Source organism: Podarcis cretensis (assembly GCF_951804945.1).
Source record: "Podarcis cretensis genome assembly, chromosome: 3".
Taxonomy (NCBI): Eukaryota; Metazoa; Chordata; class Lepidosauria; order Squamata; family Lacertidae; genus Podarcis; species Podarcis cretensis.
This window is the reverse complement of record NC_137172.1, coordinates 33,973,435-33,989,065: the sequence shown is the minus strand read 5'-3', so window position 1 is coordinate 33,989,065 and position 15,631 is coordinate 33,973,435. Positions and strand designations below refer to the sequence as shown.

The 15,631-nt window shown below is 43.2% G+C and overlaps 1 protein-coding gene across 1 annotated transcript in view; it reads right to left on the bottom strand.

Moving 5' to 3' along the window:
- Positions 1-15,631, bottom strand: part of GALNT14 (polypeptide N-acetylgalactosaminyltransferase 14) — a 244,974-nt gene that overhangs the window by 39,392 nt on the left and 189,951 nt on the right. Inside the window, exons 4-5 of the mRNA XM_079969269.1 lie at positions 10,699-10,766; positions 8,182-8,247 (exon numbers count right to left, since the gene is read on the bottom strand). Coding sequence (XP_079825395.1) covers positions 8,182-8,247; positions 10,699-10,766 — 134 coding nt within the window. The remainder of the gene's footprint in view (positions 1-8,181; positions 8,248-10,698; positions 10,767-15,631) is intronic.

Below are 15,631 nucleotides of genomic sequence, written 5' to 3'. Positions count from 1 at the left end.
CGGTCTGAGAGCCTTGAACCCCTAAGTAAGAAATTAGCTGCTAGCCAGACATGCACACATAAGCAGTGGTGGCTAGTGCCCATTGGGCGGGGAGGTAGAGGAGCCAACAGTAGGTGGCGCCAGAGACTATGTTGGGGAGAGCCTCCCTGCTGGGGTCTACCATGGCAATGCAGAGGCCAAGGAGGAAGAAGCCGATAGCCAGTGCCAATTCCTGTAAGTAACAAGACAGGCAGGTGGGGATAGCTAAGGGGAGAGTGGTTTTTGCAGGGCAGGGCCCCATTTGCCCTAAGGGAGCAGCCTCCACCAAAGCACTCTTCTCCCCATGCACATCCGCTCCTTCTACCATATTCATGCTCAGCCCCATCTAATCAGGAGAGGTCATGATCGTCTTATGCGCCCAGCACTTTTTTCTTCTAGAGACATATGACAACCCCTTTTTGTTTTGCAAGCTCCAAAAATGAAAGAGCTGGTTGAAATGGAACGATTTGTGGCTAATTCACACAATTCTTTTGGTTGTTGCTGGGGGAGGAACTGAGGATAGCTACACGGACATTTTCGGTTAGTTCTGAAGGACGATGGCCACCTACTGCACCAAAGGCTGCCAACCAAATGTCACCTAAAACAACACTGGAAACAAATGTGGGGATTTCTTCCTGAGGGACGCCTCTGGTGGTTTTTAAGGGGAACCAAGATAGTGCAAGAAGATCCCTGCTGCATCAGACCAAAGGCCTATCTGTTCCATCATCCAGGTCTCATAGTGGCCAACCAGATGACCTACAGGAAGCCTGCAAGTAAGACATGAGTACAGCAGCAGCATGAGGCAGCATCAGTTTTCCTCAAAGAGGAAGCAGAAAGCAAAATGTGTGTTGCTCTACCCAGCCTGTAATCACTTCTCAAAGAGTTGGGCAACATGTTTATGGGGCATAGCAGCCTTGTTCTCCATTTACTGATAGCTGAAGTCATGGAATCGTAGAGTTGGAAGGGATCCAACGGTCTAGTCCAACCCTCCAAAGTCCTCTTTGGAGCCAACTGGCACCATATGGCAGAAGCTGGAAGAACAGGGCGGCAGTGACACAGATATGAATCGGTAGAATAATCATCTATGGGTTAAATGGATTAATCACTGGGGAGAAATTTTAATTGGTATGGACAAATTATAATCAGTTGGAATGAGAGTTAAGGGCTTTTCTGAAGCCAGTGTGTCACTGTAAAAGGGAAATGGGGGGTGACCTTTCCTTCTAACAGGGAGTGACAACTTTGGTTAACGTAATCACGCATTTTATTATAATTCCCCCAGTTTCTCAAAAGGGAATGATTTTTGAGTTCTAATTGCTAATACATGAACATATTGGAATTTAATTGCTAAATCAGCTAAAATGAGTGCTCATATAATCACAATACAATAATTCATACTGGATTCTCTGGTTCTGAAACCTCACATTCTACTATGATATTCCCAAAATTCCCAGTAGTGTTCTGTTCTGGTACTCTACATTGTTGCTGTGGACTAGAAGCCTTGTTAAGGAATTGCAGGCAGTTGTTTCATCCTTTCCCCCCTGGATTCATCTGTGCATGTGGAGCAAGGCACAACTATCCGCATTAGAACAACATCGCAGCAGAAGGTGCTATTAGTGCACTGGAAGCTGGTATCTCAGCACATTTATGCCAAAGCAGCAATCCTTCCATAGAAGTAATATCCGTTGAATACAGTAGGACATACTTCCTTTTAAACATACATAGGATTGCACTGCTAATTTACTGTGTAGTATAACTCAGCCAGAATCTGACTTTAAAAACAAACAAACCACCTAGTTGTCGTAGAATGCAGAATTACAAATATCTACATAGCCCACATCTGATTCACTTGTATTTATTATTTCTGAAAACCAAGGTTAGAAAGCATTAATTTAGACTATGATTTTGGAGGGAGAGTGCATAGAGAGGTTTCCAGTAATAGCCCCTAGAGCCTGCTGTGGCAATATTCATCCTCTATATGTATCTACTTAATCTTTAAAATACAATTTAATTAAACGTATTTTTAAAAATCCCAGAGAGGCCGCCTGAGCCCATCTCGTCTGTTTCGTTAGAACAAACAGCTTTAAAAGGAAGACCCCGGGCATTGTTTTGCCTATTCTAATTTTCTGGCTAATAAGCTGCAGCTGAGACTCCCTGGATGTATTAATAGAGCAATCCCTTTAAACATGAGAGGGCATGGGGCAGGTCTATTTTAAGCTCTGACCCCCTTTTGAACATCTTAACTAACGTACACTCCCTAGAGCCAATTTGAATGCCTAGTCGCCAGTCTCGTGAGAACTGGAACCTATTCATATAAAATATAGCATGTTTAGTAGGCCTTGTGAATCTGCATTCAAGTATCCTGGCACAGCAGAGCAGTCACTCGCATGCCAACTTTTCAGCTCAGCTAATTGCACGCTGGTCCAAGGAACCTGAGTCCATGAGTTCTTATCCTTACAACAACCCTGTGAGGTAGGTTAAGTGGTGACTTGGCCCAAGGCCATTAAGAAGTCTCCATGTCTGAGCAGGTATTGAACTCAAAGATTCCTCAGTCCAAGTCCAGATCCACTACAAAATCGTGGCGCCACATTGAATGAATTATGGGTGGACCAGTTGCTTCAGCCACACAGCCAGTCTGAATAATGATTGAAGAGGCTGTTGGAATCAGCTTCCAAGTGGATCCCAACCTAGAGCTGGAGGATCAGTTTCCCCAGAAATTGCTTCTCTCTCTCTCTCTCTATATATATATATAAATTATTGAAGGTTTTTAACATATTGAGCAATGGAATCCAAACACATTTATAAAAAAGATAATAGTACAGGAAAAACCTATAGGCATCTGGTTGGCCACTGTGAGAACAGGATGCTGGACGAGTTGGGCTACTGGCCTGATCCAGCAGGCTCATGTTCTGTTCTTACATCAATTATCAGATACAATAAAGTACCACACAACAACACATTTATATCTCATGCTCAAGCGCATTTATATAACCAGTTGTTTTTTTTCCTACAATAAACATGGAACTGTGGACTTAATTCTTTCCTGACTGACATTTCTGTTTCCTGCAGGGAAAACTAACAATTCAAATCCATGGTAACCACACACAATCGACAATTCCATTTGTGTATTTTGCTATTTAAATGTGGGCACCTTTTCATACCTAAGTTCAAAATGTAAAGTGTGATTTGTTTCACGCTGCCAAGTCAACACGTTAATGATCCAGTTGTAATATCTAGAGAGAGCCAAGAATAGAGGGTGGTGCAAGGATCGAAGGTGTCACATGTGTATTGATGATGAGACCACCAAATGGTCTGTAAGGGGCAGTGTTGGGTAGGTTTTAGTCATGTTCCATTCAGTTTCCCCTGATGGGAAGTAGACCAGATTGGCAGAATTTGGTTACTGGTGAATGTTGATTTCACAGTACACTAACCTACGAAAATGAATTTTCAGCAGCAGTAATAGAAATTTCAGGTAGGCAAAGTAATAAATGCTGCGTGAAAACTAGGAATGTCAACAGATTAAAAGTTTTCCTTAAATAGAAAATTCATTTAACTCTTGGGCTGATTAATTTGCAAATTAAAGCCAATTATTACAGTGTTAAGTTTCCCTTAACTAATAACACAATTACTTTTTTTAAAAAGTCACCTTAAAATAAACAATCTCTGTCATGAGATGCCTGGCAGCAATTTTTAGCAGCAATCAGGCCTTTCAGCAATCAGAGCAGCTGCCTCACCATTGTACTAGCTGAAATGGGGAAGGAAGGGTGGAAAGGGGTGAAGAGAAGACCACATTTGTACCTGTGAGAGAAAGATGAGTCATCTCATTAAAACTCATGTCCTCCTACCCATCTGGGCTCTACAAAAGCACACTGGAAGAGAACAGGATGGGGCAAGGGGAGATCACCAAAGGTGGTCACTGATGCATCAACCAAAAAAAGAGGTCAAAAGAGGATTTGCACAATATTTGCATGCGCTAATGTATGCGTATAGATGCATACTCAGAAATGATTAGTATAATTTAAAGAGAAATAAAAGAAATTTCACCACAGCGGGAAAGACTCTGATCTGGTGACCTGAGGGCCTGCTCAGTTTGCTGTCCAAGTGCTAAGTGCTGATGGGCAATTTTAAGGTCCTTGCTGTCTCTTAGGAACATAGGAAACTGTCTTACACTGAGCCAGAACATTGCTCCCTGTAGTTCAGTACTGCCTGTGGAAAGTGGCAATAGCACTCCAGAGTTTCTACCTGGAGATACAGGGGTTAAAACCAGGATTTTCTGCATGCAAAAGCTGTTGCTCTACCACTGACTGAAACTGAGATGTTGCCATGGTTCTTTATCTTCAGACCTGGCTCGAACTTGACCTTTTTTTTTTTTCAAATAGTGGGCTGTCCCCTGAGAACTCTTCAAAGAAAGGTCTCTAATCTGCAAAATAGAGTACATGGGCACCCTAAGATAACCTATTCATGGGAGCCTCTTGGGCCTGATTCGAATCACATGGGAGGAGCCATGCTGAGACTCCACATTGGTGTTGCAATGACTCCTTACAGGTTTCCTGGTGATATGCGAAAGACACTTATGCAACAAATCCAATTCCACCAGAAAAACAGGAGTTCTGATAGGTGGCCTCCCTTCCAGTTTGGTTTGTCTGGGAGGAAATTGATGGGATGGGGCAAATCAGATCATTTAGGGGTACAGCCTATTTATTTCCTTCCTGCCCACTTGTCTTCTGGACAAGAAGTGTGATTCAAACTTCTTGTCCAGAAGACAAGTGGGCAGGAAGGAAATAAATGGATCTGCCAGCTTTCCTACTCTTAGTAGTGCATTCAAATATCTGCCTCTATCTGCCTCTGTGCTGTTTTTAAAAGGTTGGAAGGAAGAGGGAGAAGATGGGAAGGGGTGGTCCCACAATGCTTCTAATTAAAACTAGATTAAAGCCTGCAATTAAGACAGTCTCCCTATCAAATGTAGGTTTCAGCCAACACTGACTCCTAACATACAGGAATCAAGCACAATTTAAAAGCCTAGTTCAAAGCTCCAATTAGAACAAAATATTTGAAAGCCTTTGAATGAGGTGAATCAGTACTGAATGAAAAGAATAAAACAGGCTATGGTTTCAGTCAATGTAATGATGATGGGCTATAACTTCCAAACGCCCACCCTCTGCCTGACCAAGAGCAGAGACATCAAAAGCCTTTATGAAAGCAAAAGCAAGTAACTTATAAACGCAGGGACAAAAAAAATGAATAAATCCCATGAGAGGTAAAGGGCTCTAAGGACATGATTAGGACTTTGTCTCTTCCACGGAAGAGGAGAGGCTGCAGAACAGGGTGGAACTGTTCACCCATTCAGAGTGAAGACAGGAAACATTGCCCTCACTCTGGGTTGGCTTCATGGCTGTTATCACAGTCATAAGCAAATCCAATTGGCTGCATGACACATGAGGTCATCTCACCGCGATTTCTGATTAGCTGGAACACAAGACCGAAGAATCCTTGTTCTTAAAAAAGGCACATGACTAAAGCAGGTGCCAAAAGGGGCAGCAAACAGGAGAAAACCGAGTGCTGGGGGTGGCTGGCTGTGTGCTTTATGGACATGTCTTTCAGAGTACATTTCGAACCATGTAAAAGCCCCTTTTCATGCCATATAAAATTTAGCACAGCCCTGAATAGAATTGGATAGCTACTAAGTGGTAGCTTTGGAAAGCTCATATACATACCAAGACAAAATAAAAAAGTTCCTTCCAGTAGCACCTTAAAGACCAACTAAGTTAGTTCTTGGTATGAGCTTTCGTGGAGCTTTACTGGAAGGAATTTTTTTATTTTGTTTTGACTATGGCAGACCAACACGGCTACCTATCTGTAACTAATACATACCAAGGTAGAGCTGTTTCTCCTCCAGTGTGGTATAGGATATGACTTTCTATAATCTGACATAAACAACTAATGGTCACCTTGCTTTTCTAGCTTTCTGCAGTCTAACAAGGTATTCAGCCCAGGTAATAGGGACAAGTCACCCATACTCTGTCTGTAGAGGGCACTTGATCATATTCCCCATGGGAATTGCCTTATGGGAGGAGACCGGGGGAAGGACCATTTGTTCCAGGTCCTCAAAACAGGGAAGTTGCACATAGAATTGACATGAATTTTACTGCTCCAAATATTCCACTGATTCATGGGGAGATCCCCATGGTTGGCATTGCTCTGTGCCTCAGTTTACCTTCGCTCAACCTGGGAGAGGGCGAGCCTTTCTGCTGCTGTGAAGTTTCCACTTAATAATTAACCACAATTGAGGCTGACTCTTGTTGTACGGGGCCCTGTTTGCTGGTTACTTATGATTTTAAACTGCTGCCATAAAAATAAATAAGCATTACACATACACAATTGAGTGTTTATTGATTATTTAATTCCAGGCAAGCTTTAATGGGACAGCATTTATATCCTTCAGTGGGCTCTGCTCAATTTTCCAAATTAGTATTGTAGCGAAGTGCGACTTTCCAGCTGGTTCAGAGAGGTTGTCCGAGCGGTAACCAAGATTTAATGGGCCCAAACCAGAATAGTTACAGACCTGCTTTGCATGTCACATTAAACCATAGTTAAAATAAATGATGGTTTATGTGACTGTGCAGTGGATGGCGCTGAAATTTCAGGTGCTTCACTCTTCCTCCACTTCCGTTGCTGCCGCACTGCCAAGAAACAAACCATGGTTTAGCTTGGGCTCGTGTTTATTGCTCTCCAAAGAAATCAAGATTAGACATCATGCTAAGCTAGACCATGGTTTGTTTCCTGGGAGCAGCAGTAGCAGCAGGAGTAAAGCACTTTCAATTTCAGCAGCAGCAGCACTGCACATTTGTAATAAACCAAAGCTTATTTTAACTGTGGTTTTCTGTGACATGTGAACAAGCCTATAATCACAGCAAGTGGGGGAAAATATTTAACTTTCTGCAAAGAAGTCATTTCTGAAATGCAAGGTTCACTGTAGCCCTTGTTTATCACCACAACAGCCATGTGAGAAAATGACTATTGTTCATGTATTGATGGAGAACTCAGGCTGAAAGGAGGAAGGATTATTAAGTGAATATTAAGTGAATCTTTCATTCCAGAGGCATTTGGAACCCATGTTCCTGTTATATACTAGGCCATGGAATGGAATGCCAGCATGTAGCCTCCTGATAGGCTGTCAACCCTACCTGAATGGTGATTGCCTTGCCATACTTATGCATGCTAGGGAACCTATTGTTTAGACCATTGCAATGTGTTGTACGTGGGGCTAGCTTTGAAAATGGACTGGAAACTGCAGCTGGTCCAAAACTAAGAATAAGGATCTTAGCTGGGGATGGGCTATCCGATCATATGATGGCATTGGCTGGATCTACACTGACCTGTTTAACATTATTAGGACGATATTAGATACAGTCGTACCTTGGAAGTTGAACGGAATCCATTCCAGAAGTCCGTTCGACTTTCAAAACGTTCGGAAACCAATCGGAAGCTGCAGAAGCTGCATTGGACGTTTGGCTTCCAAAAAAAGTTCCAAAACAGAAATATTCACTTCCGGTTTTCGATCGTTCAGGAACCAAAATGTTCGGCAAATAATCCGTTTGAGATCCAAGGTACAACTATATATTGTTACGCTTGGGTTTGATCTCAGAAACATGGCCATTGACTACAATGCCATATGATGTAACTAATTACATTTGAGTTTACAACCTTTGCACTGATGTACGTGAATGTTGCCTCAACTGAGTGTATTTTTATAGTTTGATCTTCTAGCATTTACTTTGTTTGCCTATTTGCAAAAATAACTAATGGAATGAAATCGTTATATCATTTGCAAAACAAAATCAACGAAAATGAAGTCAAAATTTCAGTAGGAGCTGTGTGGCCTAGTGGTTGCCGCCATGTTTCTGCCACATCCGTCATTGATGGCTTGCTATTGCATCAATCTGTATGAGCACAGACTTTCAAGCTGTACAGAGTGCTGCATCAGGCATGGTTATAATGCAAACTATAATGTAAGTTATAAATTAAGTCATGTAAGTAAATTATAAAGGGGTATATCAGCAAAGTATGCTACAAACACAACACCAAAAGACAGCCCCTGCCCCCACCCTAAAAAAAGGTCATTCATTTTGCCCTTCACCATCTGCAGCTGGGCCACTGATTTCTTACCTTCTCTTCTTCTGTTGCGCAAACATTTCACCTTGGGTAGCTTGATCAGCAAACGGCAGTCATCCGCTTTGGAAACACAAGAAGAGATCCATCCCATTTTCAAAACTGTTTTTTTTTTTACTTTCACAGACTTTCAGGGCAAAAGAATAGCAGGTGAGTGGGACACGGGTGGCGCTGTGGGTTAAACCACAGAGCCTAGGACTTGCTGATCAGAAGGCAAGCGGTTTGAATCCCCGTGATGGGGTGAGCTCCCGTTGCTCGGTCCCTGCTCCTGCCAACCTAGCAGTTCGAAAGCACGTCAAAGTGCAAGTAGATAAATAGGTACCGCTCTGGCAGGAAGGTAAACGGCATTTCCGTGCGCTGCTCTGGTTCGCCAGAAGCGGCTTAGTCATGCTGGCCACATGACCCGGAAGCTGTACGCTGGCTCCCTTGGCCAGTAAAGCGAGATGAGCGCCACAACCCCAGAGTCGGCCACGACTGGACCTAATGGTCAGGGGTCCCTTTACCTTTACCTATTAAGGAATTTAACAATGTGACACAGGTGAAAATGACCAATTGGCTCATTGGCTGCAGGAACACAGGAAATTACATCACAGGAGAGTATCTGCCCCTAGGCACCTGCAAGAACTTTCCCAGGGCAGGGGGACTAAAGTAAAATATTGAAAGGGGGAACAGGCAAATGTTGGGTATAAGCAGCCTTGTATGCTTCCAGTTAGGGACACAGGTGGCGCTGTGGGTTAAAGCCTCAGCGCCTAGGACTTGCCGATCGAAAGGTCGGCGGTTCGAATCCCTGCGGCGGGGTGCGCTCCCGCTGCTCGGTCCCAGCGCCTGCCAACCTAGCAGTTCGAAAGCACCTCCGGGTGCAAGTAGATAAATAGGGACCGCTTACCAGCGGGAAGGTAAACGGCGTTTCCGTGTGCGGCTCTGGCTCGCCAGAGCAGCGATGTCACGCTGGCCACGTGACCCGGAAGTGTCTCCGGACAGCGCTGGCCCCTGGCCTCTTAAGTGAGATGGGCGCACAACCCCAGAGTCTGTCAAGACTGGCCCGTATGGGCAGGGGTACCTTTACCTTTACCTTTATGCTTCCAGTTAGTAGAGGGCAAGCTTGAGACTAAGAAGTAGTCAGGCAAAATACACTTGGTGGTTTCCCACTAAAAAGTTAAGCTCTGCTCCTTCCTCCTGCTCACTCACCCCCCTTTTCTTTGCATGAGGATGCCATGAAGGTTGCTCCAGGGGATGACACGTCCCATTTTGGTGAAACAGGAAGTGCCACCCTGTCACGCCACTGTGCTGTCCGCCCTGCCTCCACTGGCGATGGACAAGCGGTGCTGGCAATGGCACCATTCCTGACAAGATCTTGCCAGCTTCTGGGGAGATCTTGCTGAAATCTTGTGAGATCTCACTGAAAATCAGCACCAATGCTGCTTTTCCAACAGTGGTGGAGATGGAAGGCCAGTAGGGTGTCTGTGGGTGCTTCAACTGAGACACTGGCTTCAGTTGAGACCCTCTTCATGGGTGGGCTGGGCCTGGTAGCTCCAGTCATGTAGAAGAGAAGAAGCAGAGTTTGGATTTGATATCCCGCCTTTCACTCCCCTTCAGTAGTCTCAAAGCGGCTAACATTCTCCTTTCCCTTCCTCCCCCACAACAAACCCTCTGTGAGGTGAGTGGGGCTGAGAGACTTCAAAGAAGTGTGACTGGCCCAAGGTCACCCAGCAGCTGCATGTGGAGGAGCGGAGACGCGAACCCGGTTCCCCAGATTACGAGACTACCGCTCTTAACCACTACACCACACAAGCCATCCTTGTGAGGATGACATAATTTCAAATAAGGAGCCTTTTTTTCTTAAGCATTTGGACTCCTGTGTGTGTGTGTGTGTTTGTATGTGTGTGTTTTCCTTTTTAAGCAATGCAAGCGATGTGTGAATAAGATAGAATAGGTGGTGGAACTGAGTATCTCCAGGAATCTTGAGCTTCCAAGCTTTTTAATTCTGCTTTACAGTGGTACCTTGGTAGTCGAATGCCTTAGTTGCCGAACAAATTGGCTCCAGTTTGCGAATGTTTTTTGGAAGCCAAATGTCCGACGCAGCTTCCAGTTTCATGCAGGAAGCTCCTGCAGCCAACCGGAAGCCCCGCACCTTGGTTTTTGAACCATTCCAGGAGTCGAATGGACTCCCGGAATGGATTAAATTTGAGAACCAAGGTACCACTGTATACAGATTATAAGCTAATATTTTTAAAAAACCAAAACCTATCAGCTAATATCTCAACAGCAACAAAAAATTGGGTGCCTATATATTTTGCCGCTTCTCTCAGTTTATACAAATGCTCAACATTTACTCTCTCCTCCATGCATGCTGGGAATCTGTGGATTATGGTTCATTGAGGGGGGGGGTCATTCTCCCCTTGCCCCACCACGGGCACCCAAGCACCTGCCTTTCCAAGCATGTACGGACATAGTTCTCCCCCCTCCCCCCACTCGCCCCTCCCTCCCACATTCAAGTCATAAAATGTCACTTACGGTCATCACTGAAATCATCTACCAATATAATTTCATGGACCAGATGCACTGGAGTTCGGTTCAGAACACTGAGGAAAGACCAAAAAAAAGATACTGGGCAGCATTTCAGAAGAAAAAATTAAGCCAGGAAAATAAAGCTCTGGACCAATTTTCCTCCAAGAGACAATTGGGTAGGTGGCTGAAGAGAGATTCGGAAGTATCCTTTTGTCAAACAGAACCATTGTGACATGATGATAATCAACAGCTATATAAACCAGGAGAGGTGACAGGTTTATGTTAAAGTATCCAATGTCTCACATTATTGGAAAGTTGATTATGTGCGGAGGGAAAACCTACATATCGCAAGGACTCCAAGCATTCCTGGCCACGAAGAAGGAAACTCGAGCCACTGGGAAATAAAAGAAGCAGCACTTTTATAAAAGGATAAAAGCAAAGTTGGCAAAGTTGTGCAAATAGGTCCCCAGGAACATTCTACAATATAGAGAGCAGGCAAAAACAGTGATAATACTATAGAGGCAAGGATACCTGCTTTTCTGTGGCTGACATCAAAGGATAGAAGTGATATCTAAAAGAACTTATAAGAAAATAGGGTTATTTTTAAGGCTGGGCTTGGTGGGAATGTCAACATTACGAATAATAAGAAGAAGAATTTATTATTTATACCCCGCTCATCAGGCTGGGTTTCCCCAGCCACTCTGGGTGGCTTCCAACAAAAATACATAAAAAGGAACAGGCCATTTCTGAGGAGGGGAAGATTGAGTGGATGTATTTAACTATAGGTTGCCACAACCACTGCCACTGTGAACACTTAAATTACTTGACCATTTATACTAGGGCTGGTTTGTTTTTTAGCCAAGGGATCGCCCAAACATTTAAAATAAATGTACCAGCGTGCATGTTATTTTGAAGATACCCATTTCTGTTTTTGGAATGAAATGAACGGATCATCCATTGTTTGAAAAAAAATAATCTTCAATTTATTGCTGAAACTTGAGGAAAATACAGATTGCCATAAACTCTAAACAAGGGAGAGCTCCAATTACAATCAGATTTTGAAAATTCCATTGTAATTGGCATTGAATGAATGCATTGATTAATACTGTTGGTTAATTAATGTTTTCAGGCAAATTTAATTTTAACTTGACCCATTGCAAACTCTTTCCTTAATTTTACTTTACCACGAGGGAACTGTCCGCCAAACTAGATTCAGATGTTAATGGTTTTCAAAATACCACATACATTCAAACACATGCATAGCATAAATTTGCTCATCAGGGCACTGATAGGGGTGGCAATCAGTACTCCTAACTCTGTGTTGGATCATAGCCCTTAGACTTAAATCTAAAAAAAAAAATGTAATGTATGAAGTGTAGGGGTGGTTGGGCAATTTTCTTCAGTTCAAACTTCAAGGTGAACCTACAAAATTCCCACTTTCTGGAAAAAGAAAAGAATTAAAATATGGCCATCTCTGAAAATTTGCTGTCCTCTGAAATTTGCAACGTAGTTCATGAAAAAAAATGCAAAGGCACATTATTTTAGGCAAAAGTGCTTTGCAAAAATGTGTATATTGGGGGGAAATCACGTTAAAATGTTGATGAATTCTTATGAGGATTAAAAATTAACCACAAACTGAGGCAGAAATGTGGGGAACTGGATGTAAGATTGGAAAAACGAGAAACTGAGCAAAGCTGAAACGGGCAGATTCAGCCAGCCCTAATGGAGTGGTCTTAAACTTAATCCTATATATTTATTGTCTGTGGAGGTATGACCTCACATGGTGAGCCCAAAAATGGCCACAGTGAGTAACACCAACCCGCTTCCCATTTTTGGCCTTTACAAAAACTCATTTCGAAGAAGACTGCTCAGCATGGCATTCCAAATGTAAGTGGCCTATTAAAGATAAATAAGAACAAAAACAGCTCCCCCCTTTTATTTCCACAGGGCTCACATTTTCTCTCTCTCTCTTTCTCTCCTTCACACACATACACACACTCATGGAGTGAGATTTAGATGTGCTGTTCCCACTTGTCAAGTTCTCTTTTAATTATTATTATTAATAGGTTTGTTGGTGCTGAGGGCTCCCTCCGCCTTTCCTTCCAAAGAAAGCCAAATGTAGGAGCTGAGTTCAGCAAATTACTGCAACAGAGTATGTCAGAATTGGGAGACGGGAGAGTAATATCACGCTTGGCGGAATATTTAACAGGCGCCGATTGCCTGGAAACAAAAATGGGTAAAAATAGAAGGGGAAAAACAGCACAAAAAACCTTTAATGAACCAGTAGAATTAAATTAAAAACAATGACCTTTTTTCCGTTAAGTTGTCGGGCCAGTTGGGAAATGAGAATGAGTCTGCAGTTACTTTGGGCCAAACGAGATGAGACATTATTAGACATTATTGAAACCAAGTCAGAGTTGGAGAACTGGTGGCCCACAAGCCTTTCCAACTGACTCACTAGCCTCTAGTCTCAGGTCCAACCCTCTCCTCAACCATCCACCCTCCTGCTGTTCTTCCAGGGTAATCTTTGCATGGCGAATTGGTGGTGGTCTTCAGTGGTGACAGCCTCACTAGAAAACCCAGATGCTGCAGTGCTAAACTCTCTTTACTAGTCCAGGTTCTTAGTGATCATTGCCAGGGCTTGGGCAACACACACACACACACACATACAGAGAGAGAGAGAGAGAGAGAGAGAGAGAGAGAGAGAGAGAGTGGTACCTCGGGTTACAGTTGCTTCAGGTTGCAGACTCCGCTAACCCAGAAATAGTACCTCAGGTTAAGAACTTTACCTCGGGATGAGAACAGAAATCAAGAGGCGGCGGCGCAGCGGCAGCGGGAGGCCCCATTAGTTAAAGTGGTACCTCAGGTTAAGAACAGTTTCAGGTTAAGAACGGACCTCCAGAACGAATTCAGTTCTTAACCCGAGGTACCACTGTATATGATTTTTATTGGTTTTACATATAATCTAATTACGTAACACCGTATCCTCTAATTTTATCTCTTTGGCTCCACTGAGCCTCACAACTTCCCTTCCTCCTGTCTAACGGTTTACAAAATTAAACTTTACATCTTTACATTTCGCTTTGTTTCCCATCCTTGTTGTATCATTACCTAAAATATTATATTACTCAACCTGAAGAGGTAGCAATTTCTTCTTAGAAATCTTCAGATAACCCTGCTCATAATGTTAATTGCTTACAGTTGTCTTTCGGATAGGATATAAATTTGTTCCAGTCCTTTTGGAGTGCTTGGTCTCGCTGATTCCGGATTCTTCCCATCAGTTTTGCCAGTTCTGCAAAGTCCATCAGCTTCATCTGTCACTCTTCTTTTGTTGGTAACTCCTGTTGTTTCCATCTTTGGGCTAACAAAATTCTTGCCACAGTTGGTGCATATAAGATCAGGTTTTTTTATTTTGTCTCAGTATCTCTCTAACCACTATACCCAATAAAAAAGCTTCTGGGTTTTTTAAACAAACGTGTTTTAAAACATTTTCTTTAACTCATTATGTATCATTTCCCAGAAAGCTTTTACCTCTTTACATGTCTACCACATATAGTAAAAAGTACCTTCCTTTTCCTTACATTGCCAACATTCATTTTTTGTTCTATACGTTTAGTCAAATACCACCTATACATCATTTTCATAACATTTTCTTTAAGAGTACTGCATGCAGTAAAATTAACATCTTCATTTCATAACCTCTCCCAACCTTCTAACTGTATATTGTGTCCGATATCTTTAGCCCAATGTATCATTGCTGATTTTACTTCCTCATCTTTAGTATGCCATTCCAGTAATAATTGCTTGGGCATTCTTAAGTGGCTGGGAACAAGCTATTAATGCTCCCACTCACCTCTCCCTTTCTGAAGCTTTTTCAAGTTGAGGACAACTAAAATGGCACCCGTTAAGACAGGGCTCGGGAACCCTTTTCAGCCCAAGGGCCACATTCCCTTCTGGATAACTTTCAAAGGGCCACATGCTGGTTACAGTCAAAAGTGGGGAGAGAATGCACATTTGGGCTTTCCGCAGATTCAACACACAGTGTCGTCAGCCCTGCACCCTCACTCAGGCAGGAAAGTTCAAGGATACTTTCCAGCCAGGCAAAATCACTAGAGGTGAGGTGGGGGGTGGACTGTGGAAAAGCCTGAGGGCCAGACAGGGTGGCCTGAAGGGGCTCATTCACCTTCCAGGCCTGAGCTTTGCCAGCCCTGCTTTAGAAGCATATTCTGAGTTTCAAACACTTGCTATTCAGCACATTATAGAGGTGTGTATGTATGTGAATGTTCATGCAGCAAAAAAAGGAGAGGGAGACAGAGAGGAGGGGAATAGAGTGACTGAGAATGGAGAGGGGGCTGGAAAGGTTCTGTGAAAAAAAGAAGGCAAATAGGGAGATATGCCAACTGCTTTCAGAGATCCAGAGCTATGTTCTGAAAAGAGGTGAGGGGGAGCCTCCAGGACATTTTGTTGTTGTTTTTCTGTTCTTTCCTTAACATCTCTTTGCATGCAAACACCAGTTGCAAAGGAATGACTTTTTTAAAAGGGCAAAACTTTGGAAACTTGTTTGCATGTGAGACAGAGAGACGGATGGATGAATGGGGTACATGTCTGTGGATGTACGGAAGTGTGTGAATTTGGGTGGTGGATGGGAGATGCATGTGATTGGTGTGTGTGTGGCTTTGGCCCTACACATTTTGGGCTGAACGTAGAAAGTCCTCTTGCATACACAAAACGGGGCTCTTATTTTGAACTGCGCAGAAGTGCTTATTCCAGAAATCAACCTAAAGTTAGATAAGAAGACACTTAAAAGGCCAATCTGATAATATGCTTGGTGGATAAGAGTACTTGGGAACTTGCTACATTGAGCCGGCTTTGATGGAGAGTTCTGCATCATAAGGCCTTTTCAGCAGCGTGTGCAGACTCTACAAGATAAGAGAACCTT